This window comes from Athene noctua, chromosome 2 (genome assembly GCF_965140245.1).
Source record: "Athene noctua chromosome 2, bAthNoc1.hap1.1, whole genome shotgun sequence".
Classification (NCBI taxonomy): domain Eukaryota; kingdom Metazoa; phylum Chordata; class Aves; order Strigiformes; family Strigidae; genus Athene; species Athene noctua.
Window position 1 is genome coordinate 72413555 of NC_134038.1, and position 15968 is coordinate 72429522.

Consider the following 15968-nt stretch of genomic DNA (forward strand, 5'->3'; position numbering starts at 1 on the left):
GAGGGTGTAAAAACCCCCCTCCCCCTTCCTTACTACATGTCATTTTTTTACGGAAATGCAAATTTACTAAATTTGTGAAATACTGTTACGTGATACATGAGAGTCAATTATGTAGTAAGTGTGGATGACTTAATAAATTGAAGACTGGATTGTTTTATTTTTACAATAACAGGATCTGTCAGACCTGCAGGTGATAACTTGTCTCAGTGCTTTCATACTTATGTCTGTGAGATGGGAGAAGAGAGAAAGTGTAGTTTATGCTCAGTTTAGTTCTCTGTGCATAGCAGCAAGGCAGAATTGCTGTCATACCCAGATGTTCTCCCTCCAGAGAGCTCATGTTTGTTAAGTTAATGGAAAAACTCCCCTTAGATTATTGTCTTTCATGCATCTCTTAGCCATTAAGACCTGTATCTAGTTGCAGCCCACAAGCGTTGGATTCTGTCCTAGCTCAGTCTCTTTGAGACTGCTACAGTGTCTCATTAAGTTTGTTATCCGTTTTCTGGGTTCAGTGGAGACTTGGATTTTCAGCTGTATCACTCAGCAGTTTTTCAGTGCTCTTGAAAAATACACTGTCTGTCAGGAAAAAGAAATTATACATCCCAATTACTCCACTGCCTTCTTCACTGTTCTTTCCAGCCTGTCCAAAGCACAAGCCAAGACCCTGTTGCTCACGATTGCTCAGTGCCTTCCCACATTCCCAACTGATGAGCTTTTTTTAGCGACTGTCATTCACTGTAATAAGACACAGGCCATTACCAGCTTCAGGAATACTCTGGTTTCTGTAAGATGCAAAATTTCTGTGAGGGGTAGCTTGTGATTTTCAAGGGACTCAGTGGTATTGACATGGTAGCTACAGCAAGGTGAGAAAAGTAGTGTTCTGGTTGTGCAGAACTTACTCTGCCAGAAGTCCTCCTTTTGTGGCATTTGGGAAGAATACTGTCTGCTGTCATCTTTGGGCTTTGACTCTTGCAGAAACAGAGAGAGATTTGTATCTGCCTTATACTTTATGTACTCACACAAGAATGCTACGTAGCAGAGGGTTGCACTTGAGATTCTGACACATTTGTGCACATATATCTGTATGAGGATTCACTTAAGCTGTAGTGTAACATCCCAGTCACAATAGCTGATATTTCACGTCTTAAGGTTTTTTCCCTCTCTTAGGGTTTTTTGTTTTTTTTCTTTTTAAGCAAACAATCCTGTGAAAGCAGCACAGCTGTGGTAAGTGACTGCTCAAGTTCTCTCTACCTCTCGATTGCTGTTGTCGGGGAAAAAAAAATTATGAAGACCCTTTCTGCATTAGGATTTGTCAAAACAAATTCCCTGGTGTGGAATGAATTGCTTTGGGATCTCTCCTTTATGCATTAGGATTTGTCAAAACAAATTCCCTGGTGTGGAATGAATTGCTTTGGGATCTCTCATTATGCAGCACCAGATTCTTCTTGGGGACTGGCTATGAGACTTTAAGTGCTTCCATTTTAATTTTTTTTTCTTTTTGTGTTTTGAGATAAGACTAAAGTAAAACATATTTCCTTTCTGCTTATTGCTATTATGCTATCTTATCTAGCATTACTTGTTCCTGTTTCATAAATGTAAAATGAAGAAAATAATTTTGCACCCCTCTTTTTTGCACTGTAGTTGCTGTGTTGTCTATCTTGAATAAAATATTGATGTCCTTAAGAATATGAATTTTACTTCACTGTAATACTTCCCTGAAGGGTAGAACCCTGAATTATAGGCTGCTGTGACATAGATGTATTGATTACATGAAAGCTAATTTTTTTCTCCCTTAGTGCTAAAAATACTCCTGAAGTCCATAACTACCAGGTAAGAGCATAACAATTGTTGAGGAGAATATTGTCATTTTCTTATTTTGTGGTAAATATTTTTGCTCTCTGTAATTAGTACAGCTGTTTTGTTCCCCTTCCCTTACTCTGGGGTGAGAGTCTCTGACGTGGTTCAGAAATAAAGTGTCACATTGGGAGTTAAGGAGAAAGTGCAGGAACTCCTCTCTTTCTTTGCCTGTGTTCTTGAATGCACAGCAAGCTGAATACACTCCATTTGCTCCCCTTCCCCTTCCCCTTCCCCTTCCCCTTCCCCTTCCCCTTCCCCTTCCCCTTCCCCTTCCCCTTCCCCTTCCCCTTCCCCTTCCCCTTCCCCTTCCCCTTCCCCTTCCCCTTCCCCTTCCCCTTCCCCTTCCCCTTCCCCTTCCCCTTCCCCTTCCCCCCCCCTTCGAATATGATGGACCCCAGAAGACTACTCTGTGAGTAATCTTTTGTCTAGAGCAGTCTCTCACATTGGATGATCCATGACAAGTTCAAAGTTGCAATTATCTCCCCCATCACAACACTTAAGGAGTTCATTCCTGGTCAAATGTTTGTTTTTCTAAACAAGCTCCTTTATACACTTCAGAGAAAAACCTTAACCGTTTTTCATCTGTGATACTAGCAGTCAGTGCTACTGAGAAAGCAACTGAGTGTGTGCATGAGAACTTAGTCTTAACACTTGTTTTTATTAAAAGCCTCACTAGTGATGTTTCAGTGTTTCTCCTCAAGATCTCATGGATATGAGAGAGAAATGCTGTCACCAAGGACCGGTGACCTTCTGAAGACTGCTATTATAATAGTAACCTTTCTCACTCTTCACCTTTGATTAAAGTTGACATTCTTTTGATGTGGTTTCTATGAGAAGCACTAGATGTGCTAGCTTGTCTCTCAAACCAAACTGCAATTTTCTTTGCATTTTCCATGAGTGTGTCCTAATGAGCAAGCTCATAACCAAGAGGTCTCATGTAAATGCTCAGTAGCATGGGAGGTCTGAAACAGTGGGGTTTCTAAGGCTCACAGGGAGCACGTTCCTCATGGCCCCAGGAAAATAAAAAGTTAATAGGGAGTTCTTATACGATTTCATTAACCGCGTTCAATGTTTTCATTGCAGCCACAGTATCATCCTAATATACATCCTACTCAGCCACACTGGCATCCACATACACCTGTGAATGTAAGGTAAGCGATCTTCACTTTGTGAGAAAGATGGTTAGTTCTTTCTTTATCTTAACCTGTTGCCCTGAAGCTTTGGTGGATATATTGGCAAGTTTCTGCCCAAGAAAGGCAAACAGAAGTTAGAAGTATGTGATGTAGAGGCAGTATTAAATAACTTATGTTTAGATTTTGCTTTGGAATGTCCTAATCTTCTTGATGAAAATTTTTTTGGGATTGATTTTTAATTCAGAATCTGAAATACAACTTTAGTGTATTTCTATGGGGAGTACGTTAGATGGGAAGATGCTCAGTAGCATCAATAAAACTAATTGCAATTTGATCAGTATTTAATTTCCTAAAACAAAGAAAAAACTCATTTTAGGGTAAAGTTATGAGTGAGCAGATTCTTGCATTGCAGCTCTTTTTTCATATTTTGCAGAAATGTATATGGAAAAATAACATGTACGTGGAACGATGTATCGGGCAATTTAGAGATAATAAGTGAAATTGTAGTGTTGAGTTTTTAAGAACTGTTTCACAAAAGTATTCCTGTGTGTACTATTGTGCTATCTTCTCGCATACTTTTTTATTTTGGAACTATTAATGAGAGGAATTGAGCGAAAAGAAATTTTGGAAGAAATTCACTCCAAATTAGAACCACCTTGGTGGAACGCACAGTGGAGACACACACCTGCTCGTTGACATGTGTCTGTGCGTGTACCCGAGATAAAACTCAGATGCTATTTTGTCTTAATAAATGTAACCTTTTTAGGTTACTCAGATTTTTAGACAATTACTGTCTTGACTAAAAAATACCAATACCATAATCTTCCTATTCATCTTACATTTTTATCTCTATAGTCTTACATCAGGATAGGTAGACTTCATTCTTAGTGTAAGCAGGCTCTGGAGATGAGGCTGAGCTTAAAATGGATGAAAAGACAATTTGGTCCAAATTTGAGTCTGAGAACACAGGAAAAAAGGCAAATATTTTATTAGAAATCCTTGTTAGGCAGAGAAGCAGACATACTCATGGTCATCTTAAAATTCCTAGCATACAGCAGTAAAAAGCACTATGCTAGAAACAGAAGATACTAAGTTGGGTAGTTAACTTTGTACTTCATGTTCAAGAGTCTTCCTGTGTTTAGGATTTACTTGTCCATTTAATTGTGTGTGATTTAAAATGTATAGTTTCACATTAGTGATTGCTGAGAGAGTGTAATGATTTTATAAATCGTTTGAGGTTTTGCTGAAATTTTTCTAAAGATTTTTTCACTTATGATACTAGTCTGTAACATTTTAAAGCCAAATAGTTCACCCTGGAGCAGAGTGATATTGAAATAAGCACAATAATGTATTGTGATTGTGCAGACAACCTCCCCTTTCAGCCCCTCTGCTGCCTGGGCAAAGATTAAGGTCAGTGAAATATGAACAATGGCTTTTTTTATAGCTAGGCTTGTAAAGCTAAAAAACATACTTAAAAGCTCAGTCGTGCAAGCTCAGTAGAAAAGGTGCTCAGAATTTTTGTCCCAGTCAGGCAGAAGCATTAAATGTGTGATTAATGTGCAAGCTTCAAGTTATTCTAACTTGAAGTCAAAGTGGAAGAGTTGGACATTTAACATCTTAGATAGATAGCTTGATTGGAGAAAGCTTAATCCATCCAGCTATGAACCTGAGATAAACCACAGATGCATGAAATTCTTTCTGCTGGACATGCAAGTCTAGCATGGGTCAAGGGCTGAAATGAAACTACCTGTGCAACACATGCGATATATGGGGTTTTTGTTGAATAATTTGTGAAGTAATATGTGGAATTGTGTCTCAGTCTTCTCAGTAAAATCCTTTCAATGAAATTACTTGTTTACAATTAACTTAGTGTTCAGTCTTCTGAGAAAATTCATTCCATTTAACAGTTGTCATTATATAACTCTAGAATCTCTCCAAAAAAGGGTAAAATCTAAACCTGCCTGTATTTCTTCTAACATTAAAAAAAATTACCCCAAAAATGGTGCAACTTCAGTTTGGTAATAAGGGAATCTTAAACATTGTGGTTTCCTACATACTGTTCAAAATATTTATTTATTTATTCTACACCCAGCACCCCCATCAATGATTCAGGATACGCTGTAGGAGTGGTTGAGGTTACTATCTCTAAGCAACAATAAATAATGACCAAATAATGAAAAAATATTTTTCCTCTTAGTGCTTCTGCAAGTTTGACTACGTAGCCACGGAGAAATACCCCTACTAATTATAGACTCTAGGTGTGCATCCTAACAAAAGCGACTGTGTAACTTACAGGCTGCCTCAGTGTAATTAACTGCATCAGTGCTGATGAAATGGCAATATTTATAGATGAGAAATTTTCATTCATAGGATTGCCTTTCTTAATTTTTTTAGACCTTAAAGTTATATTTACATGAGGCCAACTTTTTGCATGACATGGTTTATTTTACTTGTTTGTTGTATGCGTTCAGTTCTCCTGTAGCCTCCTCCTCCCTCCCCACCATCCCTCTGGGATTCAGGAGCATTCATGCATGACACTTGTCTGTAACACTTGAAATCAGAGAGGGCTTTTAATGACTGAGCTCTGATTCAAACCCCTTTGAAATCAGCTAAAAGATTCCCAGTTGCTTCAGTGGCTCCTGCATCAGACCTGTAGGTCTGTCACCATTTCCTTCCCTTCCTGATAGCTGCCCATCACACTGTGTGCATGCTTAGCACTTGCTGGGTGAATTCGCGTTACTGTGTAGCACTCGTAAGTTTACTTCCATCTCTCACTAACCAATAACTGTGCAAATGGTACAGGCCACCCTATCATGATGACAGGCCATATTGGAAACCCCCCACAAGTGGAGAGGACAGCAATTTACGATATATCCAGGAACAGAACCAGAAGAATTTAGGAGGAGTCCAAAGCATGGTGTACCAAGATAAACTCATGACGACTCTCTGAAAAACAGCCATCTTCATTTCATCTGCCATCTTAGACGATCATTGCATTCCATGGTCCTTGTCTGTCTGCAGTATGTTCAAAGTGTATTGTGCATAAAGTGTGTGTCTTTGTATGTACATCCATCCTTGTTTAGTGTTCATGGACATTCTTGGGAAAACTATTCTCCGTTTCTTTGTAAAAAATCTTGAAAAACCTTTTGTGAAAGCTGGCAAGAATTTTCAGTGTCCCGAGACCAGAAATATTTTCGGGGATTTACATTCTACCATGCTTTCAAATCTGTGACCCTCTGCCTGCTGTTGAAGATCAGCCATTTGTGCCTTAGTTATTTTTATTATCTTGTTTCTTTTGAGTCAAATTAATACATGAAGTTTGAGAAATTTTGAGTTTTAGTTGACATGCAAATAGGAGATCGGAGGGAGGAAAAACCAATTCACACTGGCAATCAAAACGGCTTATGAACCACCAACAAAGGGAGCCTACTGAGGTAGTCATAGGTTTGGGTGTCATTTGTTTTTAATTTTTGTATTCTGCAGCAAAAAATGAGGTGCTTGCCTAACTTTGAGTGTGAGGAAAGAACACTGTAATAAACTTAATGGAGTATGCGTATTCCTTTTTTTGACTTACTGATTATATTGATAGCATTCCCCAGAACCATACCTGCTGCTATAAAGGCGAGAATGTTAAAAATTAATCCTTGCTAAAAGGGTGCTGCTGTTGTCTTATTTTTAATGTGATTATGGAAGTGAACTATACAATCGCATAAAACTACCTACTGATAACTTTTCTCTGAGTGGATTTGAAAACACAGCTCATAATTGGTACACTACAAGATGAGGACGATCCTGTGAAATAGCTCTATTTTTTTAAAGTTAGATGTTTGCAAAGTTGAATGTATATTTTACAAACCTAGGTCTTTAAATAGGCTTGGCTGGTATTTTGATCACTTGCCGATCTTTTTTTTTTTTTTTTTTTTAAACTGGAAATCATAGTGCCATCTTAACTCATGCATTTGTCTTAATTAGGCCTTACTTCTGTGGTCTCTCTGAAGCTGTTGGAATGATGAATCTCCATTTGGGATATTTTAAAAATGAAGTAGTTTTTAACGTGATTTTGATAAATACACATTTATAAACGGCTATAACCATGAATTTTTTTCAGAGCAAATTTGATAGTGTATAACTTTTTTGTGAAACATATTTGTTTACAAATGCTATCTTTTAATATTTGTTTTGATCTTTCCTGTATGTGCTAAGTACAAATAAAAATTTTCAATCTTGTTCTGGTTATGATGCTTTTTTTTTTTTTTTTTGAAAGATGTTGGGGGAGGGTGGATAGACATGATACACCTTATGCTTGTACCTGTTTTGCCCTGGAATCACTAATGCTGTGCTGGATCGACATTTTCAGTGCAGTCTGTAGAGGGGGTGGAAACAATAAAGCAATTGTGCACTGAGATGTGAAAATGCCAGAGTAAGCCTAAGGTGGGTAATCCCAGAGGCTGACTTCAGTTTCCCCAGTCTAGTCTTCCTCTGTTTCAGCAGCATTTTATTTGGGAAAGAAAGAAAGAGAAACTTTATTGGAGCCATTGGAATAAGGGCCTAGTTTATCTCCTGCTCTGAATGCGCTCTGGAGGAGGGGTTTTGTTGAATACTCAGGTTAAAGTGGAGCATTGTTGCTTCATGATTTGCACACCTACATTCATAATACGTTATCTTTCTTGTCATAGAACTTCATTGGCTTCTGTGTGGTTTGTTCTCAGTGTTCCTCCTCATCATGTGTTGTTATGTGTGGTTTGGTTTATTGCTGAAGGTGCACTGAATGAGGGATCTCCTTGACAGATCACAAGAAATACAGCCCAAGGCCTAACCAGTCCTTGTGTTAAAATGCCTCATGCAGGAGGTCTGCACACAGGTGAAGAGCAATCTGTGGGACTTGTGCATTCTGCAGTTTGTGTGTGTCACCCCGAGGGAAACACTTGTCATTCTGCTTCTCTGGAGAAGGAGGTCATGCACTCTACACTCCCCTTTCACTTTTTCATCCCACATCCTCCTTGCTGTCTGCAGAAATTTGTACCAGCAAAGTCACCAAGCCATCAGATAGGTAAGAAGAGATCGATTTCTCTGTCCTTCCTTGCTCTAGTCTTAGTTGGCTTCTTGTAGCAAATGGGCTGGAATGCAGTTGGGAAGAGGGAGCATTTCTACCTGTTTCCTCTCTTGACCCTGGCATTGCTCTGACTGACCTATCAAGCCAGTGTCCTAAGTAACCTAAACAAAGATGAATATGGGTAGTAGAGATAAGTTGCTTTAAATTTAAAAGCACATTATTTTTTTCCCTAAAATCAGCACACTCATTACTTACGCAGTATTGTTTTTACCAAGTGACTAATACAGTCCTTGTGATGTTGGGAATACAGTTTTGTGTTTGAAGCCACAAAGAACACTGCAGGTGAAAACCAAATTATGTAGGGAGAAAGGAGAGAGGAGAAAGACAGAAGATGTTTGGCTAACTCAGCTGTTAAATGTAGTAGCGCCTTTTGTTTAAAAATAAAATATTGGGAAAGCTCTGCCAGTATAAATCAATACTACATCCTAGATTTGTGCTGGTACAGGAAGCCACTGGTAGTTAATAGATGCAGAGACCCAGTACAGGGACTTGATAGCCCTGATATGTAAGTGCTTATACATTTTGTTGAATTATTTTAACTAGGAGTTCCTCATGAGGAAACGCCACACAATTTTTACCAAAGTGCATGTTATACAGTCATTCTAGGTACAGAGAAATCAACACCGTTTGAATGTGTTCTAAATACACAGGGAAGTTGTTTAAAACAAATTGCAGACTGCCTGAAGGAGGTGCCGCCTTATGAATCTAAATAAAGCATGCTCTCAGCGGTACCTGTTTCACTGTGTGTGCAGGCTTTCTCCACCCCATTCTGAAGTCTATTCGTTGTGCAAGTCTGAAATCTTGTTTTTACCAGTCCAGCATACACTTAGAAACTCTTCTGTAATCTGATTACAGGTGATAAAGACTACCCTTGCATCATTTTTGGGGGTGGGCGGTGGTGTCTGTGAGTACAGTGCTAGACACCTGAGAAACTGCACTGATCTGAAGTCCAGCATGTAATCGGCTGCATTCTTCCAAGCACAGGAGAATTGCTTGATACATCTTGGCTGAGGATATCTTCTGATGATCTCTCTGCATACCTTCCTCCTGCATTTAATAAAGCTGAAAACCAGTTCTTCAGAGCTCAGGCCTGGCTCGCCACTCTCTGTGTTTGGATTTGCAGGGGGGCTACTTTTGCTCTGTGATAACTCTGTAATCCTGTATCCTCTCTCCTAGGAACTGGTGGGGGAATTGAAAAGCTGGTGATACTGCATCTGTAACTTGGGCTGAAATGCATCGCTCTTCAGCCCCAGCCAGGCTCTGGCATACAAACTAATGACTAATATTGAACACTGAAATATGATACTGAAATACAATACTGAAAGTGTTGGCGCTTTCGGTAAATTATTTTAGTGTGGGCTTTTTTTTAAAACTTTCATTTTCAGTTATTTTTCTCTAGCTGATGTGAGTCACAGACAAAGTGAACAAAGGGATCAGGTTTTGTAATGCATTTCCAAAGCTGACAGTCAGGGATTTGCACTTTTAAGGAGAGGAATCGACAAGGCCCTCCAGACCCTTTTATCAGTGAACCCCTGTGGAAATTGACCAAAAGGAGGAATGCTTTCTCACATTGTGGATGGGAACAAAGCATATATTACGGCCTTGTGATGTAAAACACAATTTTTCCTTCCTTCTGGATGAGTGTTGCAGAAGATGTCTCTTCAGCCTGCAAGAGAGAGTGTTAGAGCTTGCAAGTAATTTTGAAAATGAAGCTTCAGCTGCTGGCAAGGAATGAGCTGGGGAATGTCTAAGATGGGGAAAAAATGAAATTGAGTCTATCTCTCACTTCTCAGGCATCAAAGTTGGCTAGATGGAGTCCTCTGAGGGGGAGGATGAAGACAGTTCAGTGCCACAACCGTGTTTTCAGAGGAGGTTTTCCACAAGTCATTCCAGTTTGTGTATCAGGCAGGCAGGCTACTACTGCCTTGCTTGAAGATGAGAAGTTTCGACACACATCCATCTAACCTGGCACACCAGATGTCTGGAAAGACTGCTGATGATGAGTGGTTTTCCTCTGACTCTGAAAAGGAGGACCAAGGAAAGCAGCCTTGTAGGGGAGTGCTGTCACTGCAGCATTGCTGATGGTAGCCAAAGAGTTTGAGCCAGAGCTGCTACAGACCAGCTGGCATTAATGGACATAAAATATGAACTGTGTTTTTTTAAATTAATCTCAGACTGTGTGTTTTGTGCTTTGAAAAGGGACTGATCCACCAGGTCTCTGTTGTTAAGACTGCTAGCCATGAATCTTCTTCAAGAGCCAGCTTGCACTAGCACTCATCTGGTCAAGCCTCTGCACCCTAACCAAACTTGTGCTACAATATGGAGATTCTGAACCATTTCAGAGGAAATACTATTTCCTACTTTACAGGCAAACTGCAAATGCTTGGAAAAACACAGTTCAGAGTGGAAAAACACAGACTCCCAATATTTTAGTGTCGAAAGGCCTGCAGGAAAATTAGTCCCCCTTTCTCATCAGGAGCCAGACACGTAGAAGGATGCGTCTTTTGGACAAAACCAATACTAGTCAAAGTAGATAAGAGAAAAACATGTAAAGGAATGGATGATGTTTTTCTATCTGCCTCTTGCAGTACATTGTAAAGCAGTCTGTGGTAATGATGAAGACCTTGTTTGGCTTCCCTTGTTTTCCACATACTGTTGTCCCTTGGAGTGACTGGCCAAATAGACTTCCCTTCTGAGTGCACGTGCTGTTGCTCTTGTTGCCACTGCATCACAGAAAGCAGATAAAAACTTGATTCAGCTGGAGTGCCTCCTTTGAGATGAGTCACTTCCACTAATAAAGCTTCTGCAGACTAAATGCTGCTCTCCACTGCTTACTAATGACTGTTTCATGACTGTCCTTTAAAGCAAAACAACTTATTTTCAAACAGTTGATTTCACAAGCGTTAATCTGAATTTAGTTGTAAAGTTCACAAGTCAAGCCTTTGTGCACTGCCTGCTGCACGTACTAATAGGTTGCTACAGAAAATGCAAGCATGCCTGTAATAATTTGCATATTGCTTTTAATTTCTGCATGTAATATACCTTCAATTTTGAACAGGAGGAAGGGGTGGTGTTTTTTGAAAATACTGTTATCTCCCATCCAACTTTCTTGAAGGTGATGATTTTATTTTTTTTTCCAGATAGAGTCTTGGCAGACTTGGCACACAGACTGGTGTAGGTGGGAAGTTCCACCAGCCTGATACCTTAAACCGAATGTTACTTCTTTGTATTGTGTTTCTGGAATAATGGCTTTCTCTTGACTCTGTGGGGTGACTACTTTTGGTTTGGTGGCATCTTACCTTCCATGATCTGTTGCATGTATCTTTTCAGAAACAATTTAGTTTATTATCTCTAGCAGTAGTAGTGTTCGTGACTGCCTTAGTCATCACACCTTCTGAGAACTGAGGAATCTGCCAATTTGAAATGAAGATCAATGTTGATCTAGGGCTGTTGGGTAGCCAGTGGAAATGCTTCTTGGGTTCTGTTCTCAAACTGCCACCACAATTACATTTCCACATTTGATTGGTTTTTGGATCTTACATCTTCTAAGTTTGTAATGTTCTTGTTTCTTCCTCTTCATGGCACTAGTAGTATGACCGTCAGGTTTAAACTATCCAACAGCAAAACCTGCAGCTCATCATATCAAAGATGAAGATGTATTGGATTAAGCAAAACCAGATATTTCATACAGAAACAGTTTGGAAAACCTGTAGTTCCTGGCTTAACAATGTCAGATGTTGATGGATTATAAAAAAAAAAATATTTTTTCAAAATGAGGCAATGAAGAATATTCTTTACTTTCTGCGCCCTGAAGAAAACAAAAGAAGTAGCCGCACCTTAGTATTAGTAGCACCGGTCTAATACAATTAAACCCAGATAAGAAGCTAACTATTTATAAACTTTTTTTTCCTCACTAAACCCATAACAATCTGTGCTGGAATTAATGATCACAATGATTTACCTGCCATTACCAATCTCTGCAATTTTGAGAATCTTAGAGAAGTAGAAATACAAAACATTAATACATCTCCAGTGCTCTGTAAATTGTGTATTGACATAGCAATGAACTCAGTAGGTAAACAGATGACAAAGTAACTGTGTTTCTTTTCATCTCCAGGGGCCAAGGCCCTGAATTTTGAGGCTTTCCTGGCAGACAGTAGGGCTGGCATCTTGGTGTCCCCGAGCTGAGTCTTTCTCATGATGAGGTGTGTAGGAGTCAGGAAGGAAGGAAGAGCTCTGAAAAAAATATGGGCCAGAGAAACAAAAAGCTCAAGTAGAGAGTTTAGGAGAGCAGAGTTTTGCAGTGGGATGTGCAATAGCAGGAACTGGAAAAGCAATGAAGCCTGCTAGAGACTGTGGGAACGAAGAGGAATGAAAGAGGCAAGGGAGCTTTGAGACTTCAGTATCTGTGTCTTCACTTGGAGCTCACTGAATCAAGAAGCAAGGCTGATTTGAAGCAAGGCTTCAAGGAACTTGGATATCAAACTGGATCCTGCTTCTGTATCAAAATTTTGAAGCCAGGAGGGCTCTGTTATAATTCATTTTCAGATTCTACTGTTGCATTTAATGTCTCTCTCATTCTCAATTTCTGACTCGTAAGAAAAAGTCTGAAAATTGCTTTTAAGATAAAATGTACAATTTCTTGCTATAACTCATCTGAGTTGTCCAAGTGTTGCAGTGAGAACGGAGATAGGGCAGGTTGCAAGTTCGTAAATGAGAAAGCCTTTGCTGTGTTAAGTGATTGATTTTCTGTTACTTTTACCTGTTAATACTATCTTCTGAGCAAATAAGTGGAAAATTCTGTCCTGCCTTGATAAGAGTTTTTACTTGCTGCACACTCTACCTTTTCAGTAGCTTTACTGGTAATGTGTTAAAAAGGCAGATATCTATAACCTAAAATGAGGTAATTTGTGTGGCAATGGTGTCAGGTATGTTCACGCTGGACTTTAAAGTTATGGTAGATTACTGAAAACTCAGAAGACCACATATTTCTCTGTAGCGCATATTCAAAATATGAATAATTTAGAAGCATGAAATTTCCACAGTTTTATTAATTTCTCTAAAACCATGGTTTTTTTCAAGGAATTTCAGCTGTGCAGGGACAGAGGCAAAAAGGAGATTTTGTAAGATGGAAGAGTATTGTTAAGGAAAGTCAAATCCAGTGAATTGGCTTTAAGGCTAAAGTGATTTCACTTTTCTAATCTGCTAGATGTGAGGCTGCTGTAGTTCCTGGTTTCTGAGCCTAGGCTATACTGATGCTGAGCATGTATTCCAGAGCTGTAAATACACATAGAGCGCACATGCAGCCAGCCACGCAGAGCCAAAGAGGTGGAGAGCAGTGCCTTCACCATCACCTGCAGACACAAACGGTAGCACACAAACATGGGGCAGTACAGCAAGCTCAATCCTGTATGCATACACCCCCCACCCCCCGCAGAAAATAGGACTATAGTTAAGAAGCCTAGACTGCAGAGATAGAGGCTTGACCAGCCAAGCATTATGACCAGCATCTTGCTTACATGTGGTTGGTCCCTTTTGTCTCCCTCCTCTTCATTTTCCCATGGATTCTCCCCATCCCTTACCTTGTCTCCTCTCAGTTACCCCCTGCTGTTTCCCTGAATTGCTCCCAGTTTTGTGAAATCCATATGCAAATTTCCCAAGGCTATCTAGGTAGTTTGGACCTCATGCAGTATTACCAATATGGTTTCCTAGGCAGTGCTGGCCCTGCAAAGTTGTTCTCACCAAAAAAGTCCCTCATACTCCCGTCCTCTGGTGCTCTGTGAAGTCTGGCCATTTCTCATGTGGCTCTCCCATAACTACCTGTGAAATCCAGCAATCCTTCAGGGCACGCTCTGTAACATTTGTTAGCTGCTTACGTTTTTATCTGTCATGTCCAGCTATTTCTTCTGTCACTTCACGTGGTTTCTCATGTTCTCCTCTGTTAGCCAGGCCTGTGCCTCTTTCTGTGTCTGCATGCTTTGGCAGGTACGTGATAACGAGGAAAGGAGAGACATAGATGTGTTTAGTTCATGGGCCTGAATTATTTAATGGGTTAAGTGGTGGAAAAGGCTCTAGCGTGGTTAGCAACCCAAGATCAGCTGCAGTCTGTCTGGGAGGACTACGTTCCTCACTTGGTTTAGCACCTATTTTAACCTGAGTTAGCTTGCTTGGATTAGCCACCCTGAGTTGTTTTATTTCCCAAGGACAGGCATACATTGTCGGCCTGTGACTGAAAGGGGAAGGCAGCACTGACTTGGGGGAGGATTTCGTCTGTCTTAGAAAATCTTGTGTCTTCTTTTCAGAGTTCTCATCTGCAAGGACATCTGGGACAATGAATTTTTTTGACAGGTGATTAAATACCATTAGCTGTCGTTATCATTAATTAAAATAATTTGTAAATGAAGACGAGCAAGTTTAGTTCCCCAGTGGGCATATTTTGCATGACAGTTGTGCAAGGCAGTATTTTTTTAATGATCTTTATGTAGATAAGGTGAAATCTATGAGGACAATGGCTTTGTTGAGTCAAGATTTGTTTCTTGGTATTTTATTAGAACATGCTTTGCTGCAGGCTCTGTTCTTTTTGTGGAGAATACCAGATTACTCCTGCTCCAAAACTTAGTTCAGCAGGAAGCTGCTGCATATACTTTTATCTCCTACAGGAGATAATTCCCTATTCCCATCACCATTTCTGAATATGTATTTCCCCATCGCCTTTTTCTCTTTCCTTCCAAGGTTGATTTGTCTGTCTGGGAGAAGGCTGCTGGCTGCCCGCTCTGCTTTCTGAGGTGTCCCTAGGAATGGATGGAGACTGCTGATCATCCCTGGCAGCAGGGAGAGAAATTGGCAACACATCTTCCCAGGCCTTCCCTAAAGGAAGCAAATGGGCCAGCTCTCCTGTTGTCTGCTGGTGTCCAGGGCAGAGCCTGGAAGTGTGACAGCACTGCCAGCTTTAGTTATACTTCTCATGGTTTAGGAAGCCAGTTCTGGCCACTAAAGAGATCCTGGCTACATGGTGTAGGAAAAAAACAACATAAGTTTGCTTTTAGTCAGTCCTCCCTTTACTTAGGAACACTCATTGCTTCTATATGTCCTCATCCTTGGCTGCAAAAATGAAACTGCATCCTCTCTCTTTTATAAGAAGTCTTCCTGCTGTGGTCTGTGCTCCTTTCTTGTACAACACTGGGTTCTCTCAAAGTCTTTTGCTTCAGTCCAATGGTTCTGGCCATTAATTGATACTCATGCAGAACACTACTTTCTTCCTATCCCCACCCCCAACTTTTCCTCTTCATTCCTCTCCATGGGATAATTTCCAGAGTATGCAAAATTCCTAAGCTCTTTGTGCTACGTTACATGCTCCAGAAACACAAGGGATATGTGAGATTCTAAATGTGTTTAAAGCAAGTTTGACTAAAATTTCAGTTGGGTTGGTATGGAGTTTTTTTAACTGCTTTTGAAGCTCAGACAGGGAATAAACCCAAAGTCTTGTCTGTCTGTTTTTTTTGTTTTTTTTTTTTTTTTTCCAAAAAGGAGAGATTAAGCCCCAAAAATGAAAGTTTGGCTTAACATAGCTGTTAAGTCTATCCCCCCAGCTGCCACATTGAAGCTTCATGCACAATGGCTGCTTTCATTAGACTTCTGAGAGTCTCTCCTCCATGGATACACTTTAATGCACATACATGTTAACATACACTTTAACACTGACTGCCATTTGGGAGCACATCTAAAGCCCATTCTGATGTTGGAGAAGGTATTTTTACAATATGGTGATAGGTGAACTGTCTCCTATTAGGGAGCGAAGTGGTTGGGGGAGCCTCCCAACACATTTAGTACAAAGCCTGCAGTGTGGATTTGAGCTGCAAAAGCTGCAC

At 40.1% G+C, this 15968-nt stretch overlaps 1 protein-coding gene across 2 annotated transcripts in view; it reads left to right on the forward strand.

The window, feature by feature from the left end:
• EPB41L4B (erythrocyte membrane protein band 4.1 like 4B) overlaps nt 1–15968 on the forward strand; it is a 181790-nt gene that overhangs the window by 85190 nt on the left and 80632 nt on the right. The window contains exons 13-16 of one of the 2 annotated variants that reach the window (XM_074899419.1): nt 1191–1221; nt 1794–1827; nt 2938–3005; nt 5790–7259. In XM_074899419.1, the coding sequence (XP_074755520.1) occupies nt 1191–1221; nt 1794–1827; nt 2938–3005; nt 5790–5937 (281 nt within the window). In that variant the 3' untranslated portion in view covers nt 5938–7259. Of the gene's footprint in view, nt 1–1190; nt 1222–1793; nt 1828–2937; nt 3006–5789; nt 7260–15968 lie in introns of those variants that run through there. The other variant, XM_074899418.1, reaches the window with a different exon arrangement.